Consider the following 16,121-nt stretch of genomic DNA (forward strand, 5'->3'; position numbering starts at 1 on the left):
AATAGCCCACTAACATGCTTCCTCAGGAAGTTGCGCTTCAGTGCAAAATTATCCACCCTGTCGTCAAAGACTTCCTGCTTTCAGCCAATTATCTGTGCTGTTTGATTGACAAAACAGGCCCTTGATGGTCTGTGACACTTGAGCAACCATTTTACAATTAACAGATTCAAATTCAAGGGTGTATTGAGCTTGTTTTCAGCTTTCCAATATGTGTTTACAGCACACGTTTTAATGCGTTTTGTAAGTTTACCCAACTCTCTAAAACCCATTTGGTTTGTTAATAGGCTTTGTTGGTTGTTGGGCCACTTGAGCTTTCACCGCTGCAGCAGTCATGTGGGTATTTACTCTGCTGGGTTTATATGTTTTGAGTACTTTTGAGGCTATTGTGCTATTAAGATTGACTTAATAAAAAAATCAATATAACATATTCTATATTTAAATAATTTAATGTCTTCTGTTTTTTTATAAAGGGAAATTGATTGTTTTTGTCTTTATAATACACAGCTAATAATAGGTCAATGAAATTTGTCCTCTGCTTTTAACCCATCACCCTCAGTGAGCAAAGGGCAGCCATGAAAGGCACCTTGGCAGCAATGTGTGGGGACGATGCCATGATCAAGGTTCAGGATTTAAACCTACAGCCCTTTGGTTTCGAGTCCACTTAACTGCTACTGCTAGACCACCACTGACCTGATAAATGCTATTCAGTGTCATATAAGGAAGCACCACTAGGTGGCTGTGCCTGAATGTGATGGCGCAAATGAGTCTGTGTAAACAGGTCGTATTGATGTTATATCCACTTCTATGGTCTCCAAAAACTATTACTCCATGAAAGAATTGATAAGCAGTCATATAACATGTCTGATTGATATATTGAAAAAATAATTTGCACATTAATAGTTGATATAATAATGGTTTGTTTACTTTAGAATGTTCTCTCAGTGGAGAAAACCATTCTATGAAATTGGTGAATGGTATAATAGAATTGTGTTCACACGGTGACAACGTTGGGAAAAAAGAAAGCAGCTCACGACAGGAAGTCAACATCTGATAGAGGCACACAACCGAACAGAAGCTGTCCTTGTAGCAAATAGAAAGGAGTTAATTTCCTGTTTGTGGTTTGTGTGATTTGATGAAGATAAGCCTCTTATGTGCTGTTTGCTTAAATGATTAATTGAACTATGCAGCCGACCTCCGGCTCATCGGCTGTCGATTGCAATGCGAAATGGGCTAAAGATTGAAATAACAGTCGACTACGTGCTGCATGAGTACAGGATCTGGCACATGTTACTGGCTCATATCGTGCATCACTGTTGCTTTTATTAGTTTATTAGCATCTGCTTTATTCCTGCAGGGATATTTCATGAAAATATGTAGAAAATATAAATTCATAAATAAATTCAATTTGTGTTGTTTAACTCTGAAGATAAAGACAGTTGCGCTCCATTGTTTTTCTGTTTCTAAAAAAACAGATGAAGCCTAATCTGGGCCCAAATCCCCTCTTAATGGGACAGTCTGGTGAAACATGGAATCTGAGGTCAACTGAATAAAGCTACATTCCCTCAGAGTTCATTTGTGCCATACTGTCACTTTACGAGGACAGTCCAACATTAGGCATGTCCCTGAATTCCACAATCATCTGATTTCCTTCCTTCCTCACAGCCTGTGCTCCCAGGAGTCCCTGCCCGTGACCTTCCAGGCTTGCGTCATCACCAAGGACTGCGAGGTGAGCGATTGGTCCGACTGGTCCGCCTGCTCCAAGGACTGCTACGACCTGAATGGGCCGAAGGGCCAGCGGACTCGCACCCGCACCGTGCAGCAGTTCCCCGTGGGTGGGGGCACAGAGTGCCCCGAGCTGGAGGAGAGCGAGCCGTGCACCGCCCAGGGAGGCGGAGTCCCACCCTGCGCCGTGTAAGTCCAGCCACCACCCTTATACTCTCATATCATGCCGGTTTGCCACGGTGCATAGAATTGCATTTTAGAACTGAAAAACCCAGATTAAACCTAAATCTAGACTAATTCTACCTTAAAAACTGGAATGCACTTCCATGTTTGCTGTGTTGCTGGGTTATTTTGTTCAGTTTTTTTCCTCTCTTTACATTTTAGTCTGGAACAGGCTGATCTAACAGCCACAGAGCCCTGGGTACCACATGATCACTTTGTTCTGTGTAGTTACTGTGTTAACATCGGGAGCTGTTTGTGGTGCTGATGGTTCAGAGGGGATTTAGTCTCAGATTAGCATCCATAAAGGTATCAAAAAAGGTTTTGCTCCATAAAGGGTTGTAGTCAAGAATTGTTAGAACTAAATAAAAAGAGACCATTCTGTCTAAAATCGGACCAATCCTCCATGCTGCATTTTGGTCATTGGTGTGGAAAACCTACCAGAAATATGTCCAAGTTAACTGCCCCGCTTCCCTAGATTAATTTTAAGTTGATTCAGAGTAGATCAATAGCCCAGTCAACTGGCAAATGTGAAATGGGAGAGAAATCTGTCCAGCTCCACTGAATAGAGAGACCAGAAGAAATCTAGATATCATGATAAGAACTTTGTGTTTCTTGCACAATTATGAGTGATTTAGAAATGAATTTGTGCCCAGGGAGTGAATTAATAATATAAAGTTAATAAATACCACATGCGCATCCTCTTTATCTAAAACTAAAGAAATTGTGATATACATTTTTTTTGCTATGAGCTGTCCTGATAATACATGATTAGGCGCCTTTTTGGGGAGACCGACTTGGTCCAGCCGCTCGTGGAACCGGGTTTGGCCAGTTGTCAGCGCTGATCTGGTCAGTTGTCATTTGTCCAGGCTGAAGATGCTTGTGTACTACTTGTGTCTTGTGTACTGAGTGTTAACTTGTTTGTTCTCTTCTGGACCATGTTGCCAGGCGGGGGCAAGTGAGATTAGTTTTTTTGTTTTTCTTTTGTGCTCTGTTGTGCTGACCAGCTTGGGTGGAGCCGCTGATGAGGTAGTCTTCTCCCATAAGGCTCTAGGCAAATATATGCCCTTAAAATTTTTTAGTTTACATTCGTCACAGTATCCACTATATTATTACTTTCATCCACATAATGTAGTAAAGTGTAGTATAGTATAACTCACCTTTAATACAGTATAGTATATTTAATCAGAATACAGTAAAGCATGACTATAGGATAGTATAGTATCACAAAATTATAATACACACTAAAAAAACAACATTGGATTTACTTATTTAAATACTGGACATTGGTTCCACATGTGTTTAAGATATCTGTGTTTAAAAAGACTCTAGTAAAAGTTGAAGTATTCATTGAACTTTTTACTCAAGTTAAAGTTAAAGTAAAAATGATGGACTCTAAAACATACTTAATGTATAATATTATAAGGTAACCTTGCCCAGGACAAAAGCACCATTTTTAGGGAAAGGTGAACTGGATTCCATGGCCAAGTGTCAGCAGAGAAAAATTAAGCGAAATGAATTCAAAAAGCTTAGTTGGCTAAACACATTTCAAAATATAAAACTGCTGTAATAGATTGAGGGATTGCAAACTCAATTTCCATGGTGTTCAAAACCTTTTTCTGTAAACAAATAGATATTAGCCCACACACAAATATTAAAGTAACATTAAATGCATACTCTCTGGGTCTTTCTTCCAGCCATCGATTTCTCTCAGGTACGGTCAGGGATGTAAGGTTGAGGTTGAAGTTTATTGTCATATGTACAAAGTACAGCGTACAGAGCACAATGAAATTCTTACTTGAAAACCTCTCCCACGTAGACAGAACATAGAACATGATACATAGAAGACATGGAAAACAAAGTGCAGCAGCAATAAATAGTAAGTTGCATAAGAAAGTGATTGTGCATAATTTAAGTGACAGTGCAGTGCCTACTATATGTTGTATAACCTGGTGGCACTGGGGTAGAAACTGTTTCTGAATCGTGATGTGCGTGTGTGAATTGTCCTGAGTCTCTCGCCTGATGGCAGGAAAGTAAAAAGTGACAGTGCAGGGTGGAAAGAGTGGAAGTGATGCAGGGATGTGTTACTCGACTCGACTCTCCATTGAACAAGGAATCTCCACTAACATTGAGCTATTCTTTTCGCCACTATTGTGGATAATACAATGTCCCACTCACGTCATCGCCTTGTGCACGTAAATACAAATGCAGCAGTAGCTGTGTTTCAGTCACGCCACTATGAACCGAGATGCTGAGGGCAGTAAACATCCATGGATGAAATGGTTGCAGAGAGTCTGTGGATACTCAAGACAAAGAAACTCCGGCCCGGAATACCCCCTCCTGATCATACATAGTTTGTCACTGAATTCAAATTAAACATGCTGTTCTCACATGATCAAATTATTTTGGTGGAAATCCATGTGATAAATCTACCCATTATATTATCCTATTGACCGGCAGAATCCAATAAATGATGTAACTAGTTTAGCATTACTTTGCTTATTATTAGTAGTAGTAATCGCAATAGTATAAGAATTTGTATTATTATTCATGGGCTGCTTCTATAAGAAAATGAGCAATTCAGTTGCTTTCAGCCTTCCTCCCTTTTTTCCTTCCTGCATCACTTCCACTCTTTCTCTTTTATTGCACCTCACCCCCGTCATGCGGCCGACACCCTTTCATCTCCCTGCTTCCCTCAGCAGGGCTGTACAGCTGCCCCAGTAAATGATGCTGTTGAGTGAGGTGATGAGCGTTCCGATGCGCCGCTCCTGTCTGTTGGGGCTGTGCTGACGATATACTATGTTAATCCTTGCACAGCGAGGCCTGGAGGGTCTTATTGGTTTAAGAGGAAAATAAAGAAGAAATCAGCAGGTTTTACTCGGTGACGGTGAGGGGTTGGAGAGGCGTGGCAGCTTCCGGCTTTATCTTGTGTCCCACGGATTGAAGCCATCCCTCTTTCAGAGGACCCACAGTCGCACTGGCTCAAAGGCGTCGGTCCCAAGGGCCTCGTTGGCGCAAAGCGTTTCCGTGGCGACTGCGAGGTCCTCTCGGCTTCATGAATATGGAACGCCTTCATTTGCGGCCTCCGATGAATTCCATTAGAGCTCCAGTGGCCTGTTTTTGGAGGAGGGGACGGGCGCGGAGAGGCACTTCACACCTAACAACGTTGTTATTTACCCCCCATACCTCGTCATATTTGTTCACACCTCAGCTGGTGCAAACAAAGGACCACAGCTGAACTGTGATTGGTGGAGATCATTTGTTCCCCAATTCCCATGCATGGACATTGCATGGGACTTTTTACATGCATACAAATGATTATACACACACACACACACACACACACACACAACCTGCAGCAAGACCCCAGGCTTAGAATCAATGAGGTACATGGATAAATGGGTGATCAAAGGTCAAGAGCACAGAGAGGGCTTCAAACTGCTCTACTTTTAACTTTTGTCATCTCCTACATTAAAAAAGCCTAATTTAGTAAATAAATAAATCACACCATTATAGAATATACTGATTGTGTGCTTATTTTGTGTTCATCCTGCAGTGGACCATAAAGCGGTGGTGGTAGTAGCCTAGTGGGTAACACACTCGCCTATGAACCAGAAGACCCGGGTTCGAATCCCCCTTACTACCATTGTGTCCCTGAGCAAGACACTTAACCCTAAGTTGCTCCAGGGTGGGACTGTCCCTGTAACTACTGATTGTAAGTCGCTCTGGATAAGGGCGTCTGATAAATGCTGTAAAAAAATTTAAATAAAGCTTGAGTGTGTTTCGAAGATGCATTGATGGATGGATGGATGATGGAAAAAACAGCAGCATATGAAACACCAAAAATCTCATATTGTTGGCGTGTGTTTTCACGACTTAATGACTCTTTTTTTATGCGAACGAGAGATTACTCCACAGTAATAATCTAATCAGAGTCTTCCGCGCTGCAGACGGAGCTCCCCAGGGGCGGATGGATTATTACGATGGAAAACACATGCAGTTCTGCAGAACACGAAATATCAAAAGCGGGGAGATAAAAACAGTTTATTTTTTTCATTCTCCTGTTCTCTGTACTGCCATTAACGGACACCTGACTAGATTTCAAATCCTGTTAGGGGCTAAATTGCTCTGTGACTCTTTCACAAAAAAAAATAAAAAATTTCAATAGTCATCCCTCATTTTCTCCTTCAAAATAATTTTTTTAATTCAGTCCACATGCAATGTTAGCTAAACCTGATGTCTAACCCTGGGGGGTCCATATTTGTAGGGATTCAGAGGAAATATTCGCCCTAAATCATTAACTAAAATGTCAGTACAAGATGGCATCCACCCTGCTACCCTGTTAGCCAGAAAAAATGGAAATTCATGGTAAAAAAATGGTTTGTTTGAGGGAAAACTGTATTGAATATGGTTGTATGTGCTGTGTGAAGATCTGTGATCTCGTAGCGTTTCTTTTCTGATCTCAAATTTAAATTATATTCGAGGGTTTTAAAGAAATATAGAAATTACAAAATTCTGTAATGATACAATGCTTGTAAAAACTTTTTTTTCATAATCAGTATCCGATCTGGTGTTTGCTGAGCTCTTGGTTGCTTGTTTTTCTGTTCTTACTTGTTTTTACTGGTGTATTACATGGTGTAAAACTCTAATTCTTTTTACCTTATAGATGTATAAAAAAATGATATGATATAAATGATTGTTTCCTCTTCTCTGTGTCAGGTACAACTGGAGGGCCACGGAGTGGACCGAGTGCAGGGTGGACACGCTCCTGAGTCAGCAGGACCGTCGCCGCGGTAACCAGACGGGCCTCTGCGGGGGCGGGATCCAGGGCAGGGAGGTGTACTGCGTCCAGGCCAGCGCCGAGTCTCCCTCCAACCTCAGCTCTCTGAAGAGCCGCGAAGGTGCCGTAACCCTTTCCCAGCATCCTCTCCGCGTGTGGCCTACTTCCTGGTGTCCTGCATGTGTCACGGCTAATTTCTTTGAGTCACTCTGCCATCGGGGGTCTGTGCCATAATTTTTACCCAGCAACAGGCCGCCATATACATTTATATACATAAAACAAAATGCAATTTTGGTGTGCCGATAGAGGCACATGGAGCGTTTACATGCACGTGAGGCCACGCTTGCCATGCTCTTACGCCGAGGTCGGAAGGAATGTCACTTTGTATTTATGCCCTTTAGAAGAGGAAGGGGTTTTGACAGGCAAATTTAAAACTGAGCTCAGATATGTGCGTACTCAGCTTGTGCTCTGGTGAACTCAATGACAGCTTTGTGTGTGTGTGTGTGTGTGTGTTTAACAGCATAAATTACATATAACATTGCAGGGGGTATGAATACGCCAATCAGGATACGAGCGAATTTGAGAGAACCAGAATTGGAATAATTTAAATATGATAATGAGGATAAAGAAGGCAAAGCACGATAAGGGATGAATATGAAAAATATACAGATACCCTTGATGCACGGGGTGGAGATGGCGGTGTAGTGGCAGTCACTAGAACTGGTTCCTCGCAGAAACTCCCCAACCATCTGGTTGTGCGCCTCGCGTCGAACTTATTCAAATTAGTCCAGCTGCTCTCCACCAGTCAGAGCGCGCCGGCGACTCCCGGGACGGTGTGTACCTCACAGCTCTTTTTTTATTCCTGAGACTTGACCCATTTTTTGAGCTTTCGGCTGTGGGCCATGGATCGTAGCGGAGGCGGGGCTGTCAGATATCTGGCACTGAAAGAGAGTCCAGCTGAGAGCAGTGACAGACTGAGAACCACTGGTGAACTTGGTGGGGTTGGTGTTGTCCCACTAGTGCTCCATTGGCTGCCCTTCACACGGAAAAAACGATCGGGTTCCCAGTTAGATGCTTCACTGAGTGCCTTTACTGTCATCGAAACTTGACATATTGGTGCCCTTCCAATGGGACAGAAGGCAACTATCATGATTAAGATGCCAGTCCAAGTCAGCACAAAGCGGTTAAGGAAGCGGCCCCATAATCAGAAGGTTGCCAGTTCGAATCCCAATCCACCAAGGTGCCACTGAGGTGCCACTGAGCAAAGCAACGTCCCCAAACACTGCTCCCCGGGTGCCTCTAATGGCTGCCCACTGCTCACTCCGGGTGATGGGTTAAATGCAGAGGACAAATTTCACAGTGTGTGCTGTGCTGCACTTCACTTTTAAACTTTAATTGAACGTACATGTAACCACACTCCTGGCTTTTTTATTGCAAAGTGTTTCATTCTAATGAGCACTCATGTCAGGAGTTGGCATTGCATGGTGGATGCGATGGTACTTCGTGAGATCTCTGAAAAGATGGCTTGGGGCTGGCATGCAGAGCCTACGCATATGTTTTATAGATGGCTGTAGTCGATTTGACACATGTCAACCTTTTCTTCCCATTTCTTTTCCTTTAGAATGGCCTATCAAATCCTAAATGTGAAGGAGTGAGAACAGTACTCTGCCTAGGAAATGAAAAGTCTGAGCTGAGGATGACACTCAATCTATACCCGGAATGAATTTTGGAAATCCAAGATAACTATTGTTAATAGTACTTGCATTTGTGATGTCTTTTCATTCCACAGAAAATGAATCTGAATTAATGCGTGTTAGCATTCTATTGATTTAATGAGTACTCATCATAACAAAGGTGAACCTTGGTGAGCAGTGGGCAGCTATGAAAGGTGCCCGGGAAGCAGTGTGTGGGGACTTGGCAGTTGTGGCACCGAAGTGGCACCTCTACAGTTCAGGGATTCAAACCGGCAACCTTCTGATTCCAGATCTGCTTCCTTAACCGCTAGGCCACCACTGGCCCAGTGTCAATGAGCATTTTATTATTACAGTGATCAAAGTCAAAGTGAACTTCATTGTCATCTCGCTATGTACAAGTTCACAGAGACGAGATTTGCGAAGCTTTGGAGATTGATAGTATGCAAAAAGACATAACACATAGTACAAATAAAATAACACAAAAACATGACAAAAGGCATTGTGCACTGACCCATAAAATAGTGCAGGTCGAGACAAACCAGACAAACCAGGCAGACAAGTAGCAGTAATATGACAATCAGTGTGTGGATGCATTTAGTATAAAGTGTGTGTGGTGTATGATATGCTCTGATAATAATGGCAGTAGTAGTGATATGATGACAGTATGAGCTAACTGTACTCTTCATGATCAGGACAGCTAGAGCCCCTTTGAATTCTGAGGTCTTAGGGCTGTTAGGGCAGTTGTGGCCTAGCGGTTAAAAAAGCGCCCCCCCCGTAATCAGAAGGTTGCCGGTTCGAATCCCGATCCGCCAAAGGTGCCACTGAGGTGCCATAGAATCAGTTGGACTTGTGCATGAAGGAAAAAAAACGTCCCCCTGAGCCCAATCTGCCTAATCTTAAGGAATCTACTCATTTTAAACCTTTTTTCTTTTTGCTTTTTTCCCTCATCCTCAACTGTCAGTGTCAGTTCTTTGATACGTTCCACCGTTAAACAAATCCATTTTTTTTTTATATTGCTTTCCACTCACTTTTTCTTTCCCCGATCGAGGCTCTGTTTCTTCTGACAAAAAATCAATAAGGCACTTGACCACTCAAAAATGTAATACGAACACTAGGCAAACAGAGCAGTCTGCATACAGAGCATCTGTGGGCAGTTTGGTGCTGGTGTCCGTGAGAGAAAAAAAAAAAATCACGGCTCTTTATTATCGATGCTGAACAATAGAGGCTTACAGCAAGTCCTGCTTAAGCAGCCCTAATCTTGTCATTTGCTTTCATGGATGACGGCTAAATCCTCATCTGGCTAAGTGAGATGTTTTTGGTTGCCAGGCACATATTTTTGGACTTTTTTTGGCCTCCCGGTGCTGCGCAGAGCAAGTCATTTACATGGGAAGGCGGTAGCTTTGTTCGGGGAAAATACAAATATGGTCTCAAGGATTACGGCCGGTTCCGCAAGACCCGTGTTGTGAATGCCAAACCGCTGATGAAAACGAAAGTGACCCCTTTTACATATCAAAAGCCGTCCGAGGTCCAGCGAGCGCCAGGGCCTCCCCTGCTTTGGCCTGGGATTGGTTTTGTGGTTTATTTCTCCACTCCGTAGGGGGGCTCAGACATGAGAAGCGGCGGGAGTCTGGATCCATTAATGCCCACCGCCGCTGAGAGGAGGTTCCCCGTTTCTGACGTGCATTGTTGCTGCCCTCCTCAAAGCCGCGCCCCCCCCCACCCACATCAAACGCGCCGCAATCGATGCAGCACCCCGCAGCCGGCCGACTCCACGTTGTTAGCATGCCGCAAGCGAGCCAGTGGTCTGCAGTGGTGCGTTTCCAGCGAATTCACCTGACCGGAATCCCCGCAAACTCCGACCCCTTGCGTGCAGGGTCTCGAAACCAGAAAACACACTTCCTGCCGATCCAGTAATTCACTATGCAGTCATTAATGCAGAAATTAATCTCATGATCGATGCATCGCGACGCACCATCGACGCAGTGCACAACATAACCAGTTTACCATAATGACGTTTCTTGGCTGCCTTATCTGAACACAGTAGGAGTTTGGCCTTGTCCAAACGGACGTTCGAAACGAGCGCCCTCTGAACGCCATGAGCGTATTTGCTGCACTTTTTGTAGCTGCGGACGATTCGCGTTTCACTGCAGTTTATTTGACGGCATCCGAACGTGCAGATGACCGAACACCGGTGCTCGACTGGTGGGCGCTTTCATTTGCTCTAATGAGCTCTAACAGTCGGCATTTAGTCTGCCTGGTTCAGACATCCGTGTGAACTAACACTTACACACGCACATGCGTACACATTGCACAAACAAATACAAAATGTATAAATACATTATAATTTTTCTTAGTCTAGCACCCAACAATCTCCGAGCATGCTCTTCACTGACAAGTCTGAGCCTTATCAGGGCTCTTAGTTTGTAAACTCGATATTCTATAGAAATCGAACGAGAATTGCTGGTGTCTTCCTCTTGTAAGTCGCTTTGGATAAAAGCGTCTGCTAAATAAAGTAAAGTAAAGTAAAGTGAATGAGGCCTTAACTCTCGTCTCATCATGTGAGGTAATGTAGAATACTTGATGGGATGCATCGATAACCGATGCATTAATAATCACGAACAGGCCAGTGGAGATTCACACCTCTAATGCCGCCCCACTGATAATGAATAGAAAGCACGGGCTACTTTTTTGACGTAGTAGAGGTTTGGCCCAAATACATCTCAACACACAGGTCGGTTGCTGACTGGTGGAGCAATGTCAGAATGGTGCGGGTGGGGACAGTGCGAGTGGTTCTGCAACAGTGATATTTTTGGAAGACCTGTGAGGCGCCGTGCCAAGTCGGGGCTCCGAGGACGTGCCGTGGGTTATTGATGATGATGTTGCGTTGATTGGGGTAGAGGGTGGGAAGGGGGCGGCGGGCTCCTGAGATGCGAGGGCCTCTAATTAGGCTTCGGAACCCCTGGGCAGGTGAAGTCCAGACCATCTGGTGGTGGGTGAGAGAAGGAGAGAGAGCCGGGCGCCACCTGAACAAGGTCAACACGCGAGCGTCCTGCCATTAATCACGTTGCGTGGCGCCGCCGCTCAGCAGGGATCTGGCGGCCGCAGACTGTGGACAGTGGGTTTTCCTTTTCGGAAAACCTGTCGGAAGGCCGTCTGATAAGGGGACCGCGTCGTAGTAAATGCTCGGGCCCCGCGCTTTCAGGTGTCAGCACTCGTTCTCCGACGGCTGGCCGTCACAGCGGTGATTGCTGTAAACATCGGTCAAACACACTCGAAGGCGTGCCGCCATGTCGTCACCGCATGACTGAGCGCACGCCGCCGGAGGGTTTTTTCTTCTTCTTCTTCTTCATCAGAAGGCCCTGGCGATCACAGGATTAATCCGACTCGCAACCGAGCCAAAAACAAAGAATCGCCACTGTTACGCATCCACCTGCACCCCCAACTGGCACACAGCGACTCGGGACAATTTGCATGTGAATGAGGCAGGGAGGGGTGGAGGCGGATCCATCACGGCGGCGACCTTGTGGAGAGCCGCTGATGTTTCAGTGATTTTTATTCGTCGCGTTTTAGCTTTCGCATGCATACGCTGAATTTAAGCAATATGAAAATATGAGGCAACGTAAGAATAACGTCAGGCTGAATATCTGCTGTGTTATCTGTGTTTATATATGTTTTTATAATGTGTGAACTTACTTTCTATAGTCATTCTGTCATTTTTAATGATAGTTCCTTGCTAATTTGTACCCAATATATTTGGGATGTTTTTTCTCAAAAAAAAAAAAAAATGAAATAAGTCAATTTAAATAGCACATATGAAAAAGTTGTAGGGTTTCTTGATCTGCAAAACATTAAATTCTATTCTCGTGTGGGTTTTCAATAATTGATGAAATTTGAATAATAATATTGTAATGCCACAGTATATTTCCCCCTGTAACAATGTTTTGTTTTTTGTTTTTTAGCCTCTCGTCCGGTGGACAATGACCTGTGTTTGGGCGTGGCCCCCAACACCACCCAGCTGTGCCACATTCCCTGCCCTGTGGAGTGTGAGGTGTCCTTGTGGAGCGCCTGGGGCCCGTGCACCCTTGAAAACTGCCAGGATCAGTCAGCCAAGAAAGGTACGACGGCGACGGCACCTTCCCATGTCTGAAACGACCTCTTCTCGTCCCGGATAATGCAGGCACCCTTTAATTAAAGGCCACCCATTACGTCTTCATTGAGCTCCAGTCCCAGCTGCCAGTCTCACCCATGGGTTTAAACGATGGAAAATTAATTTACTGGCTCCTCATATTCAATGTCACGCTCCAAATCGGCTCGAAATTATAGTATCGAGTTGGCCTGAGTATTGATTTCCATATTACAGGGGAATCTTATAGCTTGTCCTTGAAACGGAATGTATCTCCGGGTGCCCCCTTGGCCTCGGACTCACAAAGCTTTGCTTATAACAGCCTGCTTGGGACGGAGATACGTTTCCTTTTTATGAGGCCAAACGAGCCAGAGAATGAAAGACGGAGCAATGGCGCAAAAAAGAGGGAGCCTCCAATGGAACGGGCGCCGCCTTTCCTCCGTCTTTGTTAGGCGGTGACAGGTCGGGCTAGTCCATCAGGGGAGCTGACGTGCTCACTGGCTCCATCGTTAATTATCGACGGGACGGTGGCCTGCGTCATGACTAATGCATATTGACTTTCCCCTAATGAAGCGACTCGAATGGAAGGGATGGGTTTGGAATTCTCAGCGATGCATCTTAATGATGGATTCTCTCTTTTCGTCTCTCTCGGCTTTGCCCCGCGCTTCATACTGCGCCACACTCTCATCACCCAAGGGAGGCATGGACTCAGAGAGCCTGTGGGGTGCCTCGTCTTTATTTAATTCCCTGTAATAATGAAGTGGAGTGTCGCTGCGCTGTTCGCAAAAAAAAAAAATCTAATAAAATTTAGATGCGTACTGTACAGAGTAGTGCTTTCATTAACGCACTCCGGCCGCATGATGAACCAACAGCAGAAGGCACATCATGATGCATTCGTGTCACGTAAATCACTTGGTCTTTAATGGGATATTTATTACACAAGCTCAAGAAGTGAGATGTGAAGATAAACCCTTGTGGCCTATTTTGGGGGGTTTATTTATATAGCATGTGTCATGCAACATAGAAAAATGGAAGTAGAATACAGGATATAAAGGTGTGATAATGAAACTTTGTTCATGATGTGCTAGATATTATATCATACCACCCATAGGTTTAGATTCATAAACAAACTTCAAATTGTAAAGTGACTGGAGGCTAATGTGGCATCTTGAAGTGATTTGGTTGGTTCTTTTAGAACCCTGGGAGCCCCATTTTCAATATATCATAGGATTTCTGGCTTTGGGATTGGATTTTTTGTGGCCCTTGTTCAATCAGGTGACAGAAATGTCTGGTGGTCTCTCAAATGAGAGAGTTTACAGAGAGGCCCTGGCCCACTGTGTTCGTTAGATCACCCTTGACACCCCCCACCTCGGTCCTGGTCTGTGGGGGATACAGGGGGGAAGGGCGGTTCGTCTCAGTCTGGACACCTCATCACCTTCTCCACGTGTGATTGACAGGAAGCGTTGTGATCCTGGACACATCCCTCCACGACCCCCGGCCCGAGTAAAACTGCCGGCCTCTACAGACGACAGTGAGCCGTACGCTGACCTTCCTGATTAAGTGAAAGGCAGACGAGAAAAAAGAAAACACCGACCAGACGGCACCCTCTGGCCCGACTTCCCTTATCGGCCGCGGACAGCAGCGTGGATTAGGGCCTGGAGGGATTGTGGGTAGATGACCTTGGGCTGGTTCTGGTTACGGGCCCCTCTTAATTTTCGTGCCAGAGTGGGAATACCCCCGCAGCATGAAACTCCCTGCCGTATTAATGAATTGCTGAACACATTAGCAGCTTCGGATAAAAGCTGTTGTAATGAGGGAAGAATAAAAATATTCATTATATCGAGCTCATTTTTTTGTCATCTTCCTGCTTAATGGGCTGTCATGTTAAATGTTGTATTATGGCTATCGTGCGAGCCACATTCCGCCCGTCACACTGATTTAACCAGCGTTAGCCGGTTTTGAACTCATTACATATTTTTTTTGTAATAGTTATTATTATTTTTCACAAGGTTTCAAGCTGAGGAAGAGACGAATTGTGAACGAACCGACTGGAGGAACTGGAAACTGCCCTCACCTTGTCGAGGCCATACCATGTGACGAGCCGAGCTGCTACGACTGGCTGCTGGTGAAACTGGAAGAGTGCATCCCTGACATCGAGGAGTGCGGGCCGGGCACGCAGATTCCACACGTGCAGTGTGTTGACAGTGAAGGTGAGCAAGGAAAATTGACCTTGTTTTACGTTGGGCAGTGGAAGTAGCCAGAAGGTTATCAGAAGTTTTCCGGTTCGAATCCCGAACTGCCAAGGTGCCACTGAGCAAAGCACCATCCCGACATTGCTTTTAACCAAGGATGATGGTTAAAAGCAGAAGACACATTTCGTTGTGTCACCGTATGCCGTGCTGGCATCGATACAGTTATATCATATATATTTATTCACAAAATTGTAACAGTAGCATTCAGGTTTCAGATTGATTCTTGAACCATCCTACCCCAAGTTATGGCCACATTCACTCCGACTTGAGAACGCCCTCTGGAATGGAAAGGCGAAACGTTGTCAAGGATCCATGACAAGTCCAGTTTTTTTAGATAAACATGACCAGGATGACTGAGAACATTCACAGACATTCACTCACTGTCCTGTTATTCAAGGTTGTGGCTGCCGTGGAACCCATCCCACCAGCCAACTGCAGGGCAATAACACACAACATTCACTGATGCACACACATCTACAGTTGCCAGTTCGTCTAGTGTACGTGACTTGGAATGGAGGGAGGATGAAGTTAAGAGTTACAATGCAATTTCATTACATAATCATACACATTTACTGAAAAAAGAGAAAATGCATATCTAGCAGAGAAAAATCTGTGCTTGCAAATGAATGCAATAATGTTTGTGAGCAGTATACTTCACATGGGACATAAAAATCTTATTTGGAATATTTGTCTTGTTATTTCATCACTATTGCAAGGTGAATAGTTTGTGAGGTCTTAAATGGAATGAGTTCTTTTCATTTACATTTAATGCATTTGGCTGTTCTTCCTGGGCCCATGCATCTGTCTGAACAAATATAATGTCCTTGGTGAGGGTTAATTAAACAGAATGAAGAAAGTGAGATAGCTTGGTGCATTTAATGCCTTAATACTGCAGGCTTAGAAGCACAGGAAAAAAGTAATGTTTATAGATTATCTTCATTAAAACCCTGTCCCCTTATAGTACGTTTTCTTAATATTCAGGTCTATATGGTGCTGAACTCTGGTGTAGGATAGTTTCAGTGATGTTTGTAATCATCATTATTACCTCCCAGCATCATTAAGAAGCCAGGTCTTAATGTGAATCAGTAAATCTGCATTTATTCTAAAAAAAAGAAAAAGAAACAAGACCTGCTCCGGCCGAAAGATCCCACGCCTTGGCTGCCGTATTTGATGCTAATTGCTGTAAGCTTGTCCGTCTCCAGAGTCTCCGAGCTTGTTTCCGGGGGTCGTGTTACGACGTGTTGTGCGTGAAAATGCACTAACAAACCCAGATTGCACAGCAGACCCGGCAGCTGCGGCCTTTTGAACTGCTCCGGTGGGTGCGCTGGCTT

At 44.4% G+C, this 16,121-nt stretch overlaps 1 protein-coding gene across 2 annotated transcripts in view; it reads left to right on the plus strand.

Annotated features, from left to right (window-relative positions):
* The window catches only part of thsd7aa (thrombospondin, type I, domain containing 7Aa), a 94,559-nt gene that overhangs the window by 44,340 nt on the left and 34,098 nt on the right, over positions 1–16,121 (plus strand). For both annotated transcript variants that reach the window (XR_003743335.1, XM_028964150.1), the window contains exons 3-6: positions 1,663–1,911; positions 6,661–6,842; positions 12,375–12,530; positions 14,548–14,748. Coding sequence is in view for 1 of the 2 variants with exons in the window: in XM_028964150.1 (XP_028819983.1) it covers positions 1,663–1,911; positions 6,661–6,842; positions 12,375–12,530; positions 14,548–14,748 (788 nt within the window). In the remaining variant the exon portion in view is untranslated. The remainder of the gene's footprint in view (positions 1–1,662; positions 1,912–6,660; positions 6,843–12,374; positions 12,531–14,547; positions 14,749–16,121) is intronic.

This window comes from Denticeps clupeoides, chromosome 20 (assembly GCF_900700375.1).
Source record: "Denticeps clupeoides chromosome 20, fDenClu1.1, whole genome shotgun sequence".
Classification (NCBI taxonomy): Eukaryota; Metazoa; Chordata; class Actinopteri; order Clupeiformes; family Denticipitidae; genus Denticeps; species Denticeps clupeoides.